This window comes from Microcaecilia unicolor, chromosome 1 (assembly GCF_901765095.1).
Source record: "Microcaecilia unicolor chromosome 1, aMicUni1.1, whole genome shotgun sequence".
NCBI lineage: Eukaryota > Metazoa > Chordata > Amphibia > Gymnophiona > Siphonopidae > Microcaecilia > Microcaecilia unicolor.
The window spans coordinates 727044999-727060814 of NC_044031.1; the positions used below are offsets into that span (position 1 = coordinate 727044999).

Genomic DNA, 15816 nt, shown 5'->3' on the forward strand with positions numbered 1-15816 from the left:
TACATCTGGCAATTTAGGCACAAAAAAATGGAACGAGATGTTCTTGGTGAAATCAGTGTAACAAATTATCTTTAACATAATCAAAACAGCGGTATTCTAGTTAGCACCGGGCAGAAAAAATGAACTCTGAAAATCGGTGCCAAAATTATATATATCAGTGATTCAAATTTGTGCACATCTCTCAATACTTGTAATCCAACAGTGGCCCCTGTGTCGCTTAACACAGTGTTTGCAAATATTGCGCACTGTTCAAGAAGAGCACGCAATATTTTGAAAGAATATATGCTCATTTTTGCTTGCCTGTTTGATTTAGGGGCTCTTTTACAAAGCCATGGTAGGGCTACTGCGGCAATGGTGCACAGCAAATCAGCCCTACCGCCGGGCTACCACAGGAGCCCGGCAGTAGTCCCGGTGTGTGCCGTGTGCCATTTCCAGTGTTCCAAAAAATATATATATATATTTTAATGCCGAGGGTTACCCAGTGGTAATTGGGTGGCGCCACACGCTGCTCGGTTACCACAGAGTTAGAGCAGAAGCCTTTTCCCCTCCTAAATAGGAGGCAGTAAGGGCTACCCTAGGAAATGGCCATGTGACAAGTGCTTAACTTACCACACAGCTATTTCCTTAAAAAAAAAAAAAAACCTTATTTTACCGCCCGTGGTAAAAGGGGGCCTTGGTGCACGGCAAATCCATGCGCCGATGCCACTGCGGGGTCTCTTTTACCGCAGCTTGGTAGAATCACCCCTTAGTGTATTATTTTTGATGGTTAGGATTCGTGCTGTACACCGCCTTGGGTGAATCTCTTCATAAAAGCGGTTAATAAATCCCAATAAATAAATAAATTGCATATCACCTTGATCCTTTTACCAGGTATTGTGTGGGCTATATTTATAAATGGTCTAGATATGGGAATAACTAGTGACGTAATTAAATTTGCCAATGACACAAAGTTATTCAAAGTTGTTAAATCACAAGAGGATTGTAAAAAATTGAAAAATGAACTTATGAGACTGGGAGACTGGGCATCCAAATGGCAGATGATGTTTAATGTGAGCAAGTGCAAAGTGATGCATGTGGGAAAGAGGAACCCGAACTATAGCTAAGTGATGCAAGGTTCCACGTTAGAAGTCACTGACCAGGAAAAGGATCTAGGAGCAGGGCCACCGAGGGGGGGGGGGGGGGGGGGCAGGGAGGACAAAATTCCCCGGGCTCGGCACTGGGGTCTCTCTCCTTCTCCTGCTCTCAGACCGCAGGCGCTGCAGTCTCCGGTCTTGCCTGCCCTCGGCCCCGGCGACAGCCCCCCTCCGTCCGCCACCATGACCGGGCCCCCTGCATTCAAATCGGCAGCACCTGACCTCCGTGTGAAAGCGGCAGATCACCTCCCTTCGGGCTCTTCACTGTGCCCCGCCCTCGCTGAAACAGGAAGTTACATCAGACGAGGGTGAGACAGTGAGTAAAGCCCGAAGAGAGGCGATCTGCTTTCACATGGAGGCGAGGCGCTACCAATTTGAATGCAGGGGGCCTGATCACGGTGGCGGACGGAAGGGAGCTGTCGATGGGGCTGGAGGGGTGGAGACTCGGGAATGCGGCGCAGGCAGCATGAGAGCAGGAGAGGGAGGCGACAGTGGTAGCGATTGGGGGGGGGGGGTGGCAGGGGCCCTGGGGCAGCCTTGCCCCGGGCCCGGCTCCGTCTCTTGGTGGCCCTGTCTAGGAGTCATCGTTGACAATATTTTGAAACCCTCTGCTCAATGTGCTGCAGCAGCAAAGAAAGCAAATAGAATGTTAGATATTATTAGGAAAGGAATGGAAAATAAAAATGAGGATGTTATATTGCCTTTGATTTGCTCCATGCACCTTGAATACTTTGTGCAATTCTGGTCGCCGCATCTCAAAAAATATATGGAGGCGTATTTTCAAAGCTCTTTGTAAGGCTGTGCTTTGAAAATGAGCCCCATAGTGGAATTAGAATAGTTACAGAGAAGGGCAACGAAAATGATAAAGGGATGGGACGACTTCCCTATGAGGAAAGGCTGAAATGGCTTGGGCTTTTCAGTTTGGAGAAACGACGGCTGAGGGGGAGATATGATAGAGGTCTATGAAATACTGAGTGGAGTGGAATGGGTAAGTGTGAATTGCTTGTTTACTTTTTCCAAAAATGCTAGGACTAGGGGACATACAATGAAGCTACAAAGTAGTAAATTTAAAACAGATCGGAGAGAATATTTCTTCACTCAGCATGTAAATAAACTCTGGAATTCATTTCCAGAGAATATGGTCAAATCAGCTTAGTGGGGTTTAAAAAAGGTTTGGATAGCTTCCTAAAAGAAAAGTCCATTCGCCTTTATTAAAATGAACTTGGGAAAATCCACTGCTTATTTCTGGGATAAGCAGCATAAAATATATTGTACTGTCTTGGGATCTTGCCATATACTTGTTTATTGGATTGGCCACTATTGGAAACAGGATACTGGGCTTGATGGACCTTCGGTCTGTCCCAGTATATCAACACTTATGTACTTATGCACTTATATAAGTCTGGTTTTGGTAAATTTATTTGTATTTCTAGCTGGTTTACAAGTAAAACGTCCATAATAAACCTTTGCAGCATAATGAGAAAATGTCAGCCAAAAAATGATGCAGGTGAAGCCAGTAAAAACTTGAAGAATGACTAAAATGATGATGGCCCATGTGATATTGTGAATTACGTTGTTTCAGTTGTTCTGGTGAATGGTATAATGGCTTTGGTAATTGGTGAGACAAGAAGTGATCACATCTTTGTGATTAACATTGCACAACTGCCTCTTCGTAATTGACAGCCTTCCCATTATGATAGTTTTAAAGCAAGTGCTATTTTATTACTCATACTGTGTGTCAAAAACCTTTACAGAGGATAGAAAAGTGAAGACAATTTACAAATTCATTTTTGCTATCTCTGAATGTAAATGTGACCTTTATGTTTAATTAACTTTTTATTATATTCACTAGCTCTTGCAGGAGATTTCTTGTGTTTTATCTTTACACTTTGACACTCATAGTAACTTTTACATCTCCGGGAACTACAAGTTTTCATTACTGCTTTTCTCAAATCAACACTGCACAATGATCTTATCCTGCTGTTTGAAATTCTATAGCTGGTAGAGCCACATGTTACCATAGTGTTCTTTGCCTGGAGTAATGTGCCGAGGTGTGTAGCTCATATTCATCTGGTCATAGTATCATAGTAAATGACGGCAGATAAAGAGCTGTACGGTCCATCCAGTCTGGCCAACAAGATAAACTCATTTTACATGGTATGTGATACTTTATATGTACACCCGAGTTTGATTTTTCCTTGCCTTTCTCAGGGCACAGACTGTAAAAGTCTGCCCAGCACTGTTCTTGAATTTTCTATATCTATTCAGTTGCGATCAGGGCGTAGACCGTAGAAGTCTGCCCAGTACCGGTTATGCTTCCCAATTACTGGCATTGCCACCCAATCTCTGCTAAGATTCGTAGATCCATTCCTTCTAAACATGATTCCTTTGTATTTATCTCACGCGTGTTTGGCTTCCATTACCGTTTTCATCTCCACCACCTCCCGCGGGAGGGCATTCCATGTATCTACCACCTTTTCCATGAAAAAATACTTCCTGACATTACTCCTGAGTCTGACCCTTTCAACTTAAATACATGTCCTCTAGTTGTGCCACCTTCCCATCTCCGGAAAAGGTTTGTTTGCGGATTAATACCTTTCAAATATTTGAACGTTTGTATCATGTCACCCCTGTTTCTCCTTTCCTCCAAGGTATAAATGTTCAGGTCAGCAAGTCTCTTCTCGTACGGTTTGCAGCGCAAATCCCATACCATTTTTGTAGCTTTTCTTTGCACCGCTTCCAGTCTTTTTACATCTTTCGCAAGATACGGCCTCCAAAGCTGAACACAATACTCTAAGTGGATGTTTTTCTGGTGTGAAAATTGCTCTGTCACTTGATTTTTGGACATTTTTCATATCCTTGATTTTTCTAAATGAATCCTGCATATCTACAGCAGTGACACTGATATGTTTTCTTTATCTCCTTTGAGTGTTTGTTTTTATCTTTGTACTGTACTAAAAAGATTAAGAAAGCAACTTACTTTGTTTTATCTTAATTCTTATTTCCCATTTTTTAACCATGTTGTAGACAGATTGCTGTGAGGTTTGATTAGTTTGAAGACTCCCTGTTTCACTTCTTTTTTACCTTATTAAGGTTATTTTATGCTTATTTTATATTTAGTTTTGCTATTGTATATAGTTAGCTCTTTACTGATTTAACTGTTTCCACTGGAAAAGCGGGATATAAATTGAGTATCATATCCATCAAGAACCTTTAACTTAGGTTGGCCGGGGATGGAGGAGGATGGCTTGCTCGCTACTTAACTGGCCCTTCAGTTTGTGTAGGTTTGTACAGAATTTAACAGCTCACAGAGTGTGTACCAAAAATATAACACCTGTTCTGAGACAGGCATTAAATTTTAGTACTTAGTGAGCTTGTGTGAATTAGTGTGTGGTGTTCAGTATACCATAAAATTTGATGTGTACCCACTCAATCCTAATTTGCATGTGATGCCTCATTAAATGCACTCTCCTTCTTTCTCCCCTTCACTTAATCTTTGCACATCACTAATTGTATCTGATATCCTGTATAACAATGCCATAACAAAACTATGTAAGCCACATTGAGCCTGAAAATAGGTGGGGAAATGTGGGATACAAATGCAGTAAATAATAATAATAATACTTGCAGATAGTAGCATGTATCATCTAAATAAATGTCTATGAAGCTGAATTGGCATGCATGTTTAGCTTGCTGTTTTTTGAGCTCACTAAACATTGGTGCATATACTCCATACTACTGTGCCCCCTTTTTTGACTTGTGGTAACTGCTTTATAGGGTGGTGGTGTAATGAAGAGATTGAATCATACATTTCCAGTCAGTTCAACAGAAGCTTATATATTATTTCATAACAAAATTGTCATCTTATACTACCTATTCCTGTTATAAATCTATATTTTCTTCGTCTTTTAGACCTCTGAAATGTCTAAAATGTAGATGAGACTGTATTTAAAAAAATATCTTTTAAATTCTGAAAAATAAAACAAATACTGTGACCTGAAGTTAGTGAACCTTTCTAACATATTGGTAAAACCTTGCAGAACTTTTGTGACTGCTCTTTAGACTGTGCTGTTTCCAATTTGTTGCGTGCACTGTTGCATACTGGGACAGGCTGAAGGTCCATCAAGCCCAGTATCCTCTTTCCAACAGTGACCAATTCAGGTCCAAGTACCTGGCATGATCCCAAAAGAGTAAAACAGATTTTATGTTGTTTATTCCAGGAATAAGCAGTGGATTTTCCCAACTCCATCTTAATAATGTTTTATGGACGTAAAGTAACTTATCCAAACCTTTTTAAAACCCTGCTAAGCTAATTGCTTTTACCACATTCTCTGGCAACAAATTCCAGTTTCATTACACGTTGAATGAAGAAATATTTTATCCAGTTTGTTGTATATTTGCTACTTAGTAGCTTCATTGCTTGTCCCCTAATCCTTGTATTTTTGGAAAGAGTAAACAAGTGATGCATGTCTACCCATTCCACTCCAGTATTTTGTATACATATCTCCCCTCAGCTGCCTCTTTTCCAAGCTAAAGAGCCTTGGAGGCATATTTTCAAAGCACTTAGCCTTCCAAAGTTCCATAGTTTCTATGGAACTTTGGAAGGCTAAGTAAGTGCTTTGAAAATATGCCTCCTAGCCTCTTTAGCCTTTCCTCATATGGAAATCATCCCATCTCTTTTATCATTTTCATCATCCTTCTCTATACCTTTTCTAATTCCACTATATCTTTTTTAAGTTGCGTGACCAGAATTGCACACAATATTTGAGGTGTGGTCACACCATGAAGTGATAGGCATTATAATATTCTTAGTTTTGTTCTTCATTCCTTTCCTAATAATTCCTAACATTCTAATTGCTTTATTAACCGCTGCTGCAAACTGAGCAGTGGGTTTCAACATCTCATCGACGACACCTGCATTTTTTCTTGTCTATATTCTTTCAGAGGCATCAAAGGGAGCTAATTATCATGATCCATTTCTTCCATTTGTGAAGCCTTTTTGAAATGTAAATCTTTCTAGATTTATACCTTGCTAATGTCGCCTGTAAATCTTACTGCTTGTCCTTTCCCTGTTTGGGTTGGTCCACCCATCTCAAAGAAGGATGAAAATGACTTGCCCAGTTTCCCTGGTTGACCACTAGGCCAATCAGTTAAAAGCATGTGCTCACATAGTCACCATGCTCACTCAGAACCTGACGCTGCAGCCAGAACTAGGTCCTGCAGTTTTCTCTGTCTGCTTCTGGAAAGTGAAATGTGAGAGGAAAGTCATGAATAAAGCCACCTCCTCTCCTTTAAGTCACACACACACAACACAGGTACAGAGACATTCACACACCCACAGAGAAGTTGAAAAAAATTCCATCAGCCACACTTTTCATGCTTCCCCCACTTGTATTTTTAGACTGCAAAATGTGAGAAATTTTAAAAGGGTATGAAGACTTTTACAAGGCACTGTAATTCATCTTGAGCTTGGGTTTGGAAAGTTGAATGATTAAAATCTGCCTTATTCAGTAGTCATTACTTCATGTCTGACTGCTTGGGTCTTTTTTTTTGTGATGTGAGACTTTTCATTTCGACTGTAATGCCTTACCCTCTTATCGTGATAGTGTTGCATATGGTAATGCTCATTTTTTTGTATGACTGTCTTGCTTAGATAAAAAGAAATGTTAAAATAAATCTAAAACCGAACTCAAATGCCATTATAGAACAACGATATATCTCAAAAAATAGGCTTAAGTAGAAACTGAATCCTACATTCAACATAGGGAATATAAAGGATTCCTGTTGTCTTCATTGGTGCAGGTGATTATAATACCGGTCTGTTTTGTAATGATTTCTCCTAAATTTATGGTGTGTTTAAGTATTAATACTTTTTAATGGTCCCTAGGCCTCTAACACAAGAAGAAATAGCCCAAAGGCGGGAACGTGTAAGGCAAAGGCATGCAGAAAAGAAGGCAGTGGATCTGGGGAAGCAGCTCACAGAAGAAACATCTCCTGATATCCAGTCTAAAGTGACTTCAAACAGTAGAAACAGAGGTAAATTCTTTTTTCTTCAACAAGAAATTTGTTCCTGTTTTAAGCTCTCAACCCTTTCTCTTATTTAGCAAACATGTTTATGGATTAAATGAAGTGTTGTGCCAAATAAAAAAGCAAGTTTATTTATAGCCTGGCATGCTTTAGTTTCAATGATTATAGCTAAATTAGGCATTTAGAGAAGTGTAAAGGTCAAACTACAAATTTAGCTGCATGGTGAGTCTGTCGCCATCAACAGAACCTTGTTTTCTCTTTGCCTTCCAAGAGGAAAAAAAAAATGTGTGTTATGCCTTTATTTCAAACTAATCCACCTCTGCCGTACATGGTAGAGTTGTTTGGCTCTGTGCTCCTCATAGGTCATGCTCTGTCTGGCTCTTCAAAAGTCATAACATCATTTGCTCTTCCCCAGTGATTGGTAACAATGTACTTCATTGCTATTTCCCCCCCTCCCCAAGATCCTACAGAAACAATTTTTGCGCTTAATTATTCTTTGCTTTTCATTAGGTGATGAGCCACAGTTCACTAGTGAAATGGAGAACTTGACCCTAAAATCAGAGAAGCAGGAAGCAGACAACAAGGGGTCTTTCATTGCATTTGCCAGAGTGTTCAGTGGTGTGGTGAGGAGGGGGCAAAAGATCTTCGTTCTGGGACCAAAATATGATCCTGCTGAAATTTTGCCTAAGGTGAGAGGTGAAGAGGTGGTAACAAAATGTTAATACAAATTCTTAGTTGTTTCTTAGACTTTTAGAACTTTTCAAATAGTGCTATTTAACTTTGGGATTTCAGTTGTATTGTGATGTCAGTAACTATATTGTTAATGATGAAACATACACATGGCTTAAATGTAGTGATATGATATATCAGATCTGAAGCATAATTAATTCTAAATTATGCTTTTATCAAAGCTGTTTTATAGTGATAAATAAAATACAGTATTAATAATAATTGATTTTTGATCCATTTTTCCAAATGATGCTGAAAGCAGCATAAAATATTACTAGTTTGGTTTAAAAGCTCCCTTCCTTAAAAGGCTGACAATTAAAATGGATATCTGATGTCATGGGAAATTAACTGACTTGCTGACCTGTTCTTCATAGGAGGAATGTCAGTAGGAGACATAGGATTTCAACACTTGGTTTCTCTGCTTCTTAACCCACTGCTGTAACCACTAGAGCAATTCCCTTTGTTCATGTTTTGTTACTTAAGAAGACAGGGGTTCAGTGTACTTTGCAGTAGAAATAAGCACACAGATACGTCAACAGATACACAAGCAGCTGGTGATATCATTTAAAACATCCATAAATATGTTTTATTAAACAGTGATTCAATTAATATTAATCTAAAACAACTAGAGATTTTAAAAAATGCAACAGAGCACCTTATATTTGAAAGCATTAGGATCAGGATTGTTCAGATAGCCTGAAAATACTCGGCGTTACAATCGACCGCAACCTTACACTTGAGAGCCAAGTGAACTCCACAACAAAGAAAATGTTCTACTCAATGTGGAAACTTAAAAACGTAAACGCATAAACCCTTTCTTCCCGAGGGAAATATTCCGTAATACAAATATTCAGTAATACAATCAATGGTACTAAGCCATGCAGACTATTGCAACGGAATCTATGCGGGATGTAAAGAACAACTCACAAAGAAACTCCAGACCGCTCAAAACACAGCAGCCAGGCTGATATTTGGTAAAACACGATTCAAAAGTGCCAAACCCCTCCGTGAAAAATTGCATTGGCTCCCAATCAAAGAATGTATTACCTTCAAAATCTGCACCCTGGTCCACAAAATTATCTACGGCGAAGTCCCAGGCTACATGACCGACCTCATAGATCTACCAACCAGAAACACAACCAGATCATCACAAACATACCTAAACCTCCACTACTCAAACTGTAAAGGACTCAAATACAAAGCAACCTACGCATCCAGCTTCTCCTATATAAGCACACAACTATGGAACTCACTGCCAAAAGCTGTGAAAACAACCTACGACCATCTAAACTTCAGGAAATCACTAAAAACCAACCTGTTCAAAAAGGCATATCCTACCAATCCAACATAAATGCCTACACTCTGCAACACAGCAAAACCAAAGCTCGTAATGGATACTATATAACCTCCCCTCTCTTCGATCCCCATTGTGCCTGACCCTTAATCGACCACAACATCATCATGTATTTGTTTCTGTACCGGACTTGGCGAACGCCGCTATGGTACTATGTAAGCCACATTAAGCCTGCAAATAGGTGGGAAAATGTGGGATACAAATGTAACAAATAAATAAATAAAAATATATATCGGTAATGGAAGTTCCCACATATGTTTTGGATAACAGTTGTTTTTTTGGATAACAGAATGTAGGTTGAAGCCTATTATTTTTTCCATATACTAAGAGTTTTCAAGTAAAAAAAAAACTTGCTATATTGTGCTCTTTAGCAATAAATAAAATCAAATGTAATTTATTTAATTCACAAATACCCAACCAGCAACAGAGTACTGGATTTCAAATGTGCTAAGTTTAGTAAAATGGGGAGTACCTGAAGAAACAGCTGGCAGAATAGCTGGAGATAAGAGATGTGGAAAGACAGTGGACCAAACTTAAAAAATCTGAAAAAGGCATGCTTCTACACATGCTTATAGAATGCAAACATACTTTTCAATTTTGGAACAAAGTATGGCAAAAAATCTCAGCTATACTTTCCTTGTCTGAAAACATCTCTACAAGCAAAATTATTTTTGGTTCACTTGCTTTGGAAACTCCAATAGATCCGTGTCTTTCCAAGCTTTATGACATATTAATTGTTATAGCGCTAAAAATGGTGGCAACTAATTGGAAAGACAATACCAACCTCCAACATTCATTTCTGGTGGCATTCTGTTTTACAGATACATAAATTTGAAACTTCACTTGCTATTAAATTAAAATTAATACATCAAACTAAAAAAATATGGCTACCAGTTGAACACTATTTGACAAATGATCAACCCAATTCTTCTCTATAATGTTCATTTTTGTCTATATGTCTATATGCAGAAGCAATAGCCCTTAAATATCTTAATTTTGGTTGTATTGTGTCATGTATTTTATTTTAACAATAATATTAATATAATACAGACAGAGAGGGTAATACAGTATACAGTCAGAGAATCCAAAAGAAAAAAGCAACACTGGACCTTCAAGACTAGGACAACAGGAGTACTTTATTAGCCAAAGACCCGACACAGGCCGTGTTTCGGTGCCAGCAAGGCGCCTGCCTCAGGGGTCTAATAATAAAAACATATAAACACATAAATAAATAGAACACATAATATAAATAATGGCAGCATCGTGTCAATTACAAACATAAATAGTATATAAAATTAAATTAAAATATATCAATATTGTATCATGTTAACAACAAGACCCTCATGATGCAAAGGATTTGAGAGCTAGACATATTAATTTGATATCATATTTGAATTTACAATGTACTAGCAACCATATGATAATGATAAAAACAGCTATATCAATTTTGAAAATATCAGATAACATGTAATGAGAGGCTTACTATGTGTATGTAATATGTAAATCGTTCTGAAGTTAATCATTAAAAAATTTTTTTTTTTATACATTTGTAAATAAAAAGTATATAATAAACATATATATATATATATATATATATATATATATATATATATATATATATATATATATATATATATATATATATATCCACATACATACATATATTCAAAATTATGAAAGCTAGTCATATCAATATACTCTTTGGAGACATATATTGCAAATAAGGTATTATAACTTAAAAAGACTTATCTAATCTCAACCTAGAGAATAGCTGTAACGTCATGAGTATGGTATCAATAAATAGTCTTACCAAACTCTTCCTGTACTAACACACTATTGCATAAAGGTTCATTGTGCTTATTTATATAATTTAAAGTCTTTAACTACTATTACTCTCCCTACTTCTCTTCCCCCTTTCTTCTTTTCTTTTCTTGTTCTAATAACCTTACCATTTAATATTCTCTCTTTACATTCTATACATTTTCTATTTTAATGATAGTTACTTAAGTCTAAAAATAATTATAAAAGTTTAAGTTTGAAAAATTTATTATAATGTGTTAATGGTTATCACTTTGCATAACTTATTAGAAAATGTACAAATAAGATAACATCTATGAATATTATCCCTGTTCCTTCCATGTATCCCTTTTATCTAACAAAAATCTCAATAAAATCTCCTTTAAAAAAAACCCAAAACCAACCTGTTCAAAAAGGCATACCCCACTGACCCAACATAAATACCTACACTCTGCAACACAGCAAAACCAAAGCTCATAATGGACACTATATAATCTTTCCTCTCCTTGATTCCCATTGTACCTGAAACACATGTACCGTTATTCGACTACAATATCACCTTGTATTTGTTTCTCTACCGGACTAGGCAAATGCCTTTACGGTACTATGTAAGCCACATTGAGCCTGCAAATAGGTGGGGAAATGTGGGATACAAATGTAACAAATAAAAAAATTAATATATAAACCATCTTGTAGTAGAAATATGAGTAAGCACATGCTTTTAAATAGAGGATGTTCAGTAAAGCTCTAATATAGAGTTTTAAGTGCATTTTTTTTAACGATCTCATTTATTCTGAGCTCTTCATTTCATTGCCTGAGTAGTCTTTGATCTTGCTGGAAATAGGCTGATAAAAACCTGGGTTTGGTAGCAATAACAGTTACAGCTAACATCTGGAATAACCTTAGTCTGCATGATGGTTTGACATGCAAAGGAAGAAAGGGGGAAGGATGTATTTGGCCAGCAGAACTTGATGACTTCAAGCAGTTATATTTCTTTTTAGCAACGGATGTGCATTTGCAATCAATAGTGCCCCATATATTTTTTGTAGGTAACATGAAACATCTAAACTACAAAATTAGTCATTGTATTTATTTTTCTATGATGCACTACTTATAATTTGTAAACTGTTAGCCAGATACACCGTTTTCCCCACAGACAGGAGAGAAAACCATTGGCTTTACTCTGATAAATATAGATCAGCTTGAATATACATTTTTCTAAACCTGAAAAAGCCTTAGGGGCTCCTTATTCTTGTGATTCAGTGGCTTACCTTTGATTTGTTGATTAATGTGAGATATCTAAAGAACAGGAGCTATCAGAAATTCCGTCAACAAATTGAACTCTATAATAGTATCCAGTTGGCTTGTGTGGAGTATATGGGATCTCAATTGAAAACTTGTAAACAATCAGAAAATGCAAGCCACTCTGGAATTTCTGGTGGATGATTGTCATTGGCTACAGAGTAGCCTTCTGTGGAGACTAATCACAATTACCTGGCCCCAGGTAGAGAGTGGGCAATGAGAGAAGGTAAAAAAGGTGACAGAAAGTAGAAATTCAGCACTCTGGAATGGATAGGTCACAACCTCCATCTTACAGATCCGAATTCTTAGTCCAAGATAACACCGAAAGAATAGGACACATGGCTCAGATATTATAAGAAAAATAGAAAAGCTGGTTTATTAGAAATATTGTCCGTAGTAAGCTGCTTATCTTGCATCAGTAAAACAGTATCAGAGACCATGCATTTATGCAGAACTACCCAAAATGACGATAATGTATTGAGTTTTAAGTACGTGTCAAGGTGGAGTAAAGATAACACACGTGTACCTAGTCCTGAATTATTAGGACACAATACCATAGGCGCTATAAAACAAAAGAGAGAAGTGCAACCTGAACAATGGAAAAGGCTCCCCCACACTCACAAACTTAGGAACTGAAGTCATGGAGTTGATGAAGGAAGCAGGCAGCAAAGCTGGGATGGCAGACACTCTTTCTCCTTATAGTTGGTCAGCAGCAGATGGTCCCAGTCATTCAGCAGGTAAGCTCTCCTCAGCCAATCAACAGCATGCAAGCAGATGATGTCACAGATTAACAAGCCTTTGTCATGTGGCTGGCTCGGGCCAGCTGATAGCAGCTCTTGCATCTACCCAAAATAACAGCCAGCTAGCTATTATGCTTATGAAAGAGGTTCTTATACCCTTTCCTCTAGTTTGGTGCCATGCTGACTAGAATAACTAAGTCTGATGTTTTCCAGTGTTGTTTCTTTGGGAGACCAAACAACTGATTTCCTCTGACCATGAAGTCCCCCAGCTCTGTAAACAGAGTTGTTATTGAAAGTTACTTTGCCTTGCTCAGGACTTGATGTGTACCTCCTTATATGGCATGCAGGTCTATATGGTGAGAAAAAATAAATAAGGAAAAGGAATCCATTTTGTGATAGGAAAGCAACTGCACATTCGACTTGGGGGGAATAACCACATAGTTCCAGACCCTGGTCCCCAAAAGCTAACTTTAAAAAGTGAGTCTTCAGGGCAGCTCTGAATTTCTTATAAGACAGTTTGCTCTCAGGGAAGATCGTTCCAAAGAGCAGATGTTAAAACCAAGAAAAAGCACTATACTTAGTGGATTCCAGATGACCCTGTGTCAGGACAGGAAATACCTAAAGACAATCATTATACAACCAAAGAAGGCAACACAGGTTGATAGGGGATAGTCAGAGAAGCAAGACAAAGAAAGTACCTTTGTGATCTCTGCAAACATCGGCAAAAATTATAAATTTGATCCTAAATTGAATTGGAAGCCATGCTGTTGGAACAGAAGAAGGGTGTTATGGTCAGATTTGGGGCCCAACACAAAAGATGAACTGTTGAATTTTGAAGAGATTGAAGCCTCTTCAGGTTTAGCTAGGAAATACTAGGCTAGGAAATACTCTCCAGCCGGAAATCAAAAGTGCATGAATTAAAGTGTGCAGAGTAAAGTCATCAAAGGAGATACAGATAGAGGGCAGTTGCTGTAAGACATTAAAATCCTTTTTTACAATATTGGAAATTGGTGAGGTCAATGTCAGTTGGTAATCGATATCACTCCCAAATATCGACAGGAATCCACAGTTTGAGCCAGAAAACCAAACAGAATGGAAACTAGTGAAGGATGAAAGAGAAGACCAGAAATCCAACAAGCAATAGTTTTATTGGGATTGAACACTTATCGCTTCCCCCTCATTCTATAACAATCAACTCATATATTTTAGCACCAGTTGTACATATAAATTTATAAAATATTGCCATCCATGCAGATAAGTGTACATTTACACAAGTAGATGGCAGAATAACACCTGAAAGCTATTCTATAATTATGCATTAATCTACCATAGCACATAATTGTCAGAGGGGCATTCACATTGGTGTAGCATGAGGAGGGGGTGTCCATAGGCAGGGTCTCCACTTTCACATGTAACTTACAGAATGCTGTAAATTACACACACAATTGCCACATTTAGGTGCTAACATATACACCAGCCATAGACCTAAATGTTCGTGCTTACATTTAGGTGTGCCACTGTTGACTTATAAGAGGGTGTCTTTTACTAAGGTGTGTTATTGTTTAGCGCCAGCTGAATGTTAGCATGAGCTAAAAATGACTGTGCACCTTAGTAAAAGACCCTCTATAGAATAGGTGCACTACCTGCGGAAATATAGTTCTTAAATTGCAGCACGCCCTTATAGAATTGCCCCCTGTGTCTGTAGCCAAGTCGTCATAGCATTGAGACAACAATATAAAAGGCTAATATCAGGGTTATAGGGAGCAGTGTAAAACACCCAACAAGATATCATCTGCATAATAGGCACTAATACCATAGTCCTGAATGATAGTACTATTGAACAGTAGTGGAGAAAGAATCGAACCCTGTGGTACACTATAATGTAGAGGGTAGTTGTGGAGGACGCAATAGATATCTGACAAGTTTGCTGTTGTAGAAAGGAAGTAAACCAGGTTAGAATGTGGTCTTTATGCCAATCTCAACCAGCCTGGTCAAAAGGAGTCAATAGTCCACTAGTTCAAATGCAGCTGGCAGGTCAAAGGATAATATCAAAGTTGCACAGCCATTATCTAACCTACTGTGGACTTCACTTAACATGAGAATGTTCTCAGTTCTGTGACCGAGTGAAAGCGTGATTGCCAAGAATGGAGGAGCATCTTGCATTCCATACAGTGGGGGAAATAAGTATTTGATCCCTTACTGATTTTGTAAGTTTGCCCACTGACAAAGACATGAGCAGCCCATAATTGAAGGGTAGGTTATTGGTAACAGTGAGAGATAGCACATCACAAATTAAATCCGGAAAATCACATTGTGGAAAGTATATGAATTTATTTGCATTCTGCAGAGGGAAATAAGTATTTAATCCCTCTGGCAAACAAGACCTAATACTTGGTGGCAAAACCCTTGTTGGCAAGCACAGCGGTGAGACGTCTTCTGTAGTTGATGATGAGGTTTGCACACATGTCAGGAGGAATTTTGGTCCACTCCTCTTTGCAGATCATCTCTAAATCATTAAGAGTTCTGGGCTGTCGCTTGGCAACTCGCAGCTTCAGCTCCCTCCATAAGTTTTCAATGGGATTAAGGTCTGGTGACTGGCTAGGCCACTCCATGACCCTAATGTGCTTCTTCCTGAGCCACTCCTTTGTTGCCTTGGCTGTATGTTTTGGGTCATTGTCGTGCTGGAAGACCCAGCCACGACCCATTTTTAAGGCCCTGGCGGAGGGAAGGAGGT

General features: G+C 38.3%; 1 protein-coding gene across 1 annotated transcript in view; it reads left to right on the forward strand.

The window, feature by feature from the left end:
* The window catches only part of EFL1 (elongation factor like GTPase 1), a 446854-nt gene that overhangs the window by 84669 nt on the left and 346369 nt on the right, over positions 1 to 15816 (forward strand). Inside the window, 2 exon segments of the mRNA XM_030189629.1 lie at positions 7021 to 7169; positions 7671 to 7849. Of these exon segments, the coding sequence (XP_030045489.1) occupies positions 7021 to 7169; positions 7671 to 7849 (328 nt within the window).